Here is a 6,915-nt window from a genome sequence, read left to right as displayed (position 1 = left end):
TTGAGGTGGTGACGAAGATAGAAATACTTTACCTTGCTGGTAATCGAACCGCGCTCATTCGGCCCGTAGCGGAGATCAAAGCGCAGTGCAATAAAACGCACCTAAACTACGTTTTAATCTTTGGAATTTAGGTTCATAAGCGCGGAAAAGTTAAAAGAAAAGTAAATTTTNGACTGCTTTCTTCATAGTCACCGCCGTGAAAGCCTCAAATCTTACATAAATTTTCTCATATTTTCTGACACTACATCATGGCGCCACGAAGTTTCGCTTCGAATTACTTTACGTCAACGCTTAGATGGCGCGGACTACACAAAACTCGACGAAGTTCTGGCCTTAAAAGTAGGTTCTGGTAAGAAAGTGATTACCATCCACATCCTAAGTAGCCACTGCAGGTAAGTAAGAAGTTCTAGTTTCTCTGAAGTAGATATTTGTTCCAACATGCGTAATGTAAATGTACAAGTGTACTGATAAAGCACATGGAAACAGATGAGTAAAAGAAAATATGTCCGAAAGTTCACGAAATAATATTTATTTTACACGATGGAAATGTTATTTACTCGACAGCAGGGACACACTGATATATGTGCCGCGGAAGCCGCTAACTGAGCAGTTTCTCTCACCTTGTGACCTAAAGGAGAACGAAAGATCAAGGAGGAATTTGCACTAAGTTCGCACCGAGAATGCAGACGTCAGCGGACTGTATCTCTAGACGGACGCTCCTGTCTCTAGCAGCTTATGTGACCCTCCAACTGGTTTTATCCGCAGCAGATCAAAACTTGCGGCTTCACTTGCTTCGCTGTGCCGTCGCTGTTAGCACGAGACATTTCCCTGCTGGTGGGACACTCGCGATCTCCATACCACGTAGCAACGCGTACACAACAGGACACGCGCGTCGCACCATCAGCCATATACAGCAAGAACTAGAACTTCATGACCAGGGAACAAGAAGGCTACAGCTTCAGACACAATGGCCGATCGTCATCTCGACACCCGGACCCACAAAAGGCGAAGCGTCGAAGTATAAAGATCAGAGTTACGTCATATTCACAGGATTTCGGGCGACATCTGGCGACATGATTGAGGAACTAGAGCAGCAGCTTCGTGTGCTGAAGGGACGAACTGCATGGAACCCCAGGGGTTTGTTCCTGATCCTCATCTCGGAGCAGGAAGGTAGGGACGCAGCGATGGCGCGGCAGGTGTTGCAACTGCTCTCGACTTACAAGGCGCTGAACGCTCTGGTCGTGGTGCCAGCTCCCGTCCATGCACTTGCTCTATACACTTGGCGTCCGTACCAATCACCTGACATCTGCATACAGGTGAAGGAAGTGCTGTTGGATTCGTGGCTCTTTGAAAACGGTGGTCATTTTGTATCCAATTCTCATCTGTTCCCTCAAAAGGTTCCTTACAATTTTAAGGGATGCAATATTGCCGTGTCTACACTCGAATTAATGCCATTCGTTCTCATATCAAAGGGAGCTGATTCTGAGAAGAGGTGTAGTGAGGGCCTGGAGTGTCAAATGTTCACGCTGATAATGAAGACATTGAACGCGACATTTCAGTTGAAGTTCCCCGGAGAAGAACGATGGGGTAAGAAACTGGGAAACAGTTCGTGGTCAGGGATGAAGGGTCACTTGTTTACGTACAAATCCGAGATGGCATTTGGAGCTCTGTTGCTGGGCACAGAAGAGTGTGATGCATTCGAATGCTCTGTCCCCTACTTTCAAAGTCAGTTAGTTTGGCATGTGCCGCGTGCAAAACAGATCGCAAAGTGGAGAAGTGTGTTCCTGGTGTTCAGACTGACCACGTGGTTAGCCTTGATCGCAGTGTGCGTCGCGGTTATTTTCCTGCTGTGGCGAATGTCACACAGTTCCGAAACACCATCGTACGCAAGCTTGAGCAAGTGTTTATTGAGCGTGTGGGCAGTAGTGCTGGGAGTATCAGTGCCACAAATGCCTCGCACTCTCAAGGTGAGAGCACTGTTCCTCATCTGCTTGTTTTACTGCCTTCATATCAACATCGTCTACCTTTCGTTTATGGCAACTTTCATGATAAATCCAGGCTCTGAGCACCAAATTCGGAATGTGGAAGAGCTAGCCAACTCAGATGTTGAGTACGGCTATCATGAGGGGTACGACATACATTTCAATGATACCACTGATGCAACATCGGAGAATATACTACGCCATCGGACACAATGTGGAGGTAGTGAAAATAAATGTTTAGAACGGCTGACCAAGAAGGGAGACTTTGCAATGCTTGCTGCGACAGACATCGTGGAATACACTGCCGCTTGCGGGTACCTTCAGAACCCTTGGAAATCTCTATTTTACGCTTTCCAAACCGGTTTCGTTAGTTCCAATTACGTAATGTACCTGACTAAAGGAAGCCCCCTATTGGACAGGATCAATAGCATCACAAGGCACGCGACAGAAGCTGGACTAGTGAATCACTGGTGGACAAAGATCATTAATTCCTGCACACTAAAAAGTTACATGGAGCTTCAAGAGGAACCCTCAACGCTCAGTGTGTCACACCTGCAGTCAGCTTACGTTATCCTGTTTCTGGGACTCGGACTCTCCTTCTCGGCGTTTGTGGTTGAATTAATTTGTGCCTCTGGCCGAAAGAACTGCCTTAAGAAAGTTGTATGACTACAGAGCGCCTTGCGTACAAAACTACAGCCATTATTCTGTATTCCCTGCTGACAGCGAAATGACTGTGTTTCGTGAGTGAAGCCACAATTCAATGCGCAAAGCAATTAGATACAGGCTCAATACCCAGGATACTATTCTCCTCAGGAGCAGGATATTCTATAATGTGACACTGTGCATTCTGATAGATATTTATCGACGTTTCGGAGAGCGCTGACAGTAATATTTTCGCTACTGTGCTCAGACCGACACTGAGGCCGACACAGTTTCTTCTCCAGAGGATACTGGAGACGACTTTACCGGGGACAAAGTTGCCGAAGCGTGAAGCTGACCCCTGATCTCCACCTAGTGCCTAGATTAAGTATGAGTGGAGCTATATTCCACTCCTCTATGTGCCTTCGCAGGGTGATGCTTAGATCAGAAGTAACATTGTCTTGAATTTTAGTTCTTTTTATCAAATTTTATTGACTTGCTCGTGGTATCGTAGGGGCTCAGTATTGTAATCTCAAGGCACGTAAATAAATAATAATCTATCGAATATTTATTATTATTCGTTTATTAATTATTATTATACAATAATAATATATAATAATTAATTTATTAATTAGTATTATTATTATATATTATTAATGTATATTATTCATGGAGTTGTATTTAATTAATTAAGCACAGGAACAACTTCACATTTTTCAACCATTCTGTGAAAATTAAAAGCGATAGAAGTGGGCAAGACATGACATAGAAAAAAAAAAGACATGCCTATTTGAAGATTCTAATAGTTTCGTTAGTGATTCTGTTCGATGAATACTGATCCTCTCAGACTAACTCCGACAGATGACAAGTGGCCCGGTGCAGTAGCACTGGGACCGAGTGACGTCATGAGCTACATCCCGGGAGTCCATCGGTCATACTCACCACTACAAGCGTTCGACTTGCTGCAACGGGGATGCGCAGATCCTTCACACGGATCATAGTTCAACAGAAACTCATCCAGCGATCATGATGGTCAACATCTGCTACTCACATAAACCTTACAAGAAACTGTGGTTCTAAGGAAACTCCTCCCAATGCGATTACCGAAGACCAGCCTTCTATAGAAACACGGCCGAGGGAGATTATCGGAGCTCAAGGTCCCCAGTAACTGGACTGGGAGCGATTACGGGAGATCAAGGTTCATAGTGTGACATATCGGCATACTGCTAGGCAACGGCTCAATGAACATCTTACCGCGGAGACAGACTCTTGGTAAACAGCTCCTTGTGGGTAATGTGTACAACAATATGCAACAATAAGGGACATCCGTTGCTGGGTAACTGGAAAATAAACGCGCTTTCTAGGACAACATAAGGGTGTTTTCCATGGGGTTCGTGCCGAGGAAATATAAGAGAGTCGAATTCCGAAGCTGGTGGCTGTAGGAGTACAAAAGAGTACAGGGGAGTACGCCAGGGTACGCGAAGTGGGTAGATTAGTGGTAGCGCTGAAATTCTTTGTGATTATAAGTGATTGTAAAAGAATGGGTTCAAAATAAATTCATCCAATACAGAGCCCGGAACCCCGGACACGTGACATTAGTAATTAAAGCGGAAAATTGTGTATTTTCTAATAATCATAACCATCGCTCTGCAAGTCCTGATATCCATTACTGATGAATGAATATCTGGACTTGCAGAAATTACAATTTCGGCGACTAGAACAGCAGCAGGGCGGGCTACAGCGAGGGGTTCGCGACCCGCTGTGCGATGCCGCAAGCCTCTCAGCACACGTTAGGAGCCGATCAGGAAACAGAACAAAGCAAAGGTAAGGGCGGGTCTGCAGGCTTGCTGACCCTGACTTGATTAATCCATACATAACCCACAGCCTCTGGCCTCTGTTCCTTCAATTAACGTGTAAAAGGGACACGCAGCTCAACCGCTTTTTGTGTGCCACGCACGTTCTCGTGTTCCTCGGAAAGTCAAGCAGTCGAGTGCAAAAACGCACCATCTGCGTTCGCACTGATGCTCCAGAGGGCAAATTCAGTTTACTGTGGAATATTGTGACATGTAGACACATTCCCACGGCAACGAATACGCAGGCAACAATCGGATAACTTCAGTTGCTGTGCAACGCGTTGTAAATGCAACAGAGGAAGAAGTGCTTTCTATGTGGATCGCATATATCCATTGCTAGGTAACGGTCCAATAAACACGCATTCGTGTTAACAGAAGACGGTGTTTTCCGTTGGGTCCGTGCGGAGGAATTATAAGAGGGCATAGAAAGGAGTATCGGGGAACGCGAACGAGAATGGAGCGGGCCCTAGTGATCTGTGAAGTGGGTGGACTAGCGATAGCGCTATAATTGTTTGTGATTAAGAGAAATTGTAAGGGAAGGTGTCAATAAATCCAGTCATCCAATCCAGAACCCGTTATTATTAGTCACGGAGCCACAAACTCATGAGCTTAATACCGAGTCAAAACTATACAGAGGTTTCGTAGGACTAATGACCTCCTTTTTCAGGGTGTAAATACTTTCAAGTGCTCCTGAGGCTGCGGGCAGGTTCAACCTTCATTACACGGATCTCAGTGACCATGTCCAGTGCATCTGCGGTGACAGAAGCGCTCAGCCCCGCAAACCTTCAGAGGAACATGGCTACGTGCGTTGCCTCGTGCCACACAATTAGCGGCAGGAACCCACCATGCGTGAGGATTTCCAGACGACAAGAATTAACTTCATGCCCTAAATTCGAATAAATTCCGTAGGCAACTGCGTACGGTTTGATGGTACAGCATTAATAAATTACAAGCTTTCAGTGTTGTAAATAACAGGCTGTTGTCCTCTAAGTAAGAACTGTTTATTGGCTGACCTTTCAGTCTATGTTGAGGCGTGGAGACCTTGGTTCGCAGTACAATTCAGTGGGAAGTGGCGGGCCCTGAGCCACTCTTGCTCTAACGCTCCGTACAACCGTACAGTAGGGCCGGTTGTAATGGACTCACGTGGACACGCGCCCGCAGAAACGTGAAAATAACGGGCACAAAGGCGACACGCCGAAGTATGTAGAATGAGAGGACGGAGAGAAGGAGAAGAAGAAGATGGATTTGAGGTTCTCTCAGCGGTTACTATTGTATTGAAGCTGCGTAGTCCCGTAAAGTTTACCGACGTTTCGCAGGAACGTATTGCCTCCATCTTCAGGGCCGAAGAGAAAGCAAAGCAAGCAGCAAAAAGAGCGCTATAATAATGAACGTTGAATCGGAACGGAAGTAAGAGGAAGTGGTCACAGCCTATTCTAAGGTATCACTTCAGCACTTACCCGAAGGGACTGAATAAAACTATGAAAACCTTAATGAAGACAGCCGGTCTTCAGGCTGACATTCGAACGCAGGTTCTTCAGAATACCAATCAAGAGCTATTACAATGAAACGTTCGGTTTCACGGCAATAACTGTTTTATATTATACTGAGGCACTATGCTACAAGCCGGAAGGTCGCGGGTTCATCCACCGATGAGGTGGATCTTTCTTTTTTCAATTTACCTAAGCTTTCCAGCCGCACTGTGGTCTTGGGGTCGACTCAGCCTCTAACAGAAATGAGTCCCAGGAAGCTTCCTGGGCGTAAAGGGCTTCCGGCGCTTAAGGCTCACAACCTCACCGCCATCTGTGAGCCGATTGTCTAGAAAATGTGGGAGCCTCGATGTCTCACAACCCTATGGGCCTTCACGGCCTGTTACAGGGATACCTTTACCTTTCTTTTTACTGAAAGACATTACAACCTGAACGAAAGAGCTCGCTTTGAAGAACTGGTCAGGTCTGGTCACTCTCTCTCCCCTATTCCGAACGAGGCCGACCCGAAACCGTCACGCATGCGCCTTGTTACTGCTTGTGTAGATTGCTGTTCACGGTAACCACTTATACTACCCCAAAGCATCCGTGAGTGGATGTTATTGGTTTCGGAACTGACGCTGTCACCTGTCGAGAGACATGGCGCCACATGCAAGAGTGACGTAAGCGTTTCTAGGTTTGCTCACGCTTTCTCAGCTGCGTCATTTCAGGCGCTGTCATCAGTCAGATTACAGAGAGGCACAGAAAATGTGTACACACTGCGGACATTTCAGAAGCTGAACCAAATGTAGGACGTGTACGCTGAAGCGTGTCTGCATTTCTTTGCGTGCCTCTGCTATAGCACGGAATGGTAGGGTGGCTGTTTGGAACCCGAAGGTTCATTACTGTATTATATTTAAGCATCCTGTTGCACTCTACATTTCTATATGTATAATATAAATACCGTCGTAAATGCAA

At 46.0% G+C, this 6,915-nt stretch overlaps 1 protein-coding gene across 1 annotated transcript; it reads left to right on the top strand.

Moving 5' to 3' along the window:
- Window positions 1-680: 680 nt before the first annotated feature.
- On the top strand, window positions 681-2,648 carry LOC111866147 (glutamate receptor ionotropic, delta-1). The gene has a single exon (XM_023854803.1). The coding sequence runs from the start codon at window positions 681-683 to the stop codon at window positions 2,646-2,648; it is 1,968 nt and encodes a 655-aa protein (XP_023710571.1).
- The last annotated feature ends 4,267 nt before the right edge of the window (window positions 2,649-6,915 follow it).

The sequence above is a fragment of the Cryptotermes secundus genome, unplaced genomic scaffold (genome assembly GCF_002891405.2).
Source record: "Cryptotermes secundus unplaced genomic scaffold, Csec_1.0 scaffold318, whole genome shotgun sequence".
In the NCBI taxonomy this organism is placed as follows: domain Eukaryota; kingdom Metazoa; phylum Arthropoda; class Insecta; order Blattodea; family Kalotermitidae; genus Cryptotermes; species Cryptotermes secundus.
Note: the sequence above shows the minus strand (reverse complement) of the source record. Positions and strands in the feature narration are given on the sequence as shown.

Coding starts and splice junctions, on each gene's coding strand:
- LOC111866147 (XM_023854803.1), top strand. CDS start 681: ATGCAGACGTCAGCGGACTGTATCTCTAGACGGACGCTCCTGTCTCTA.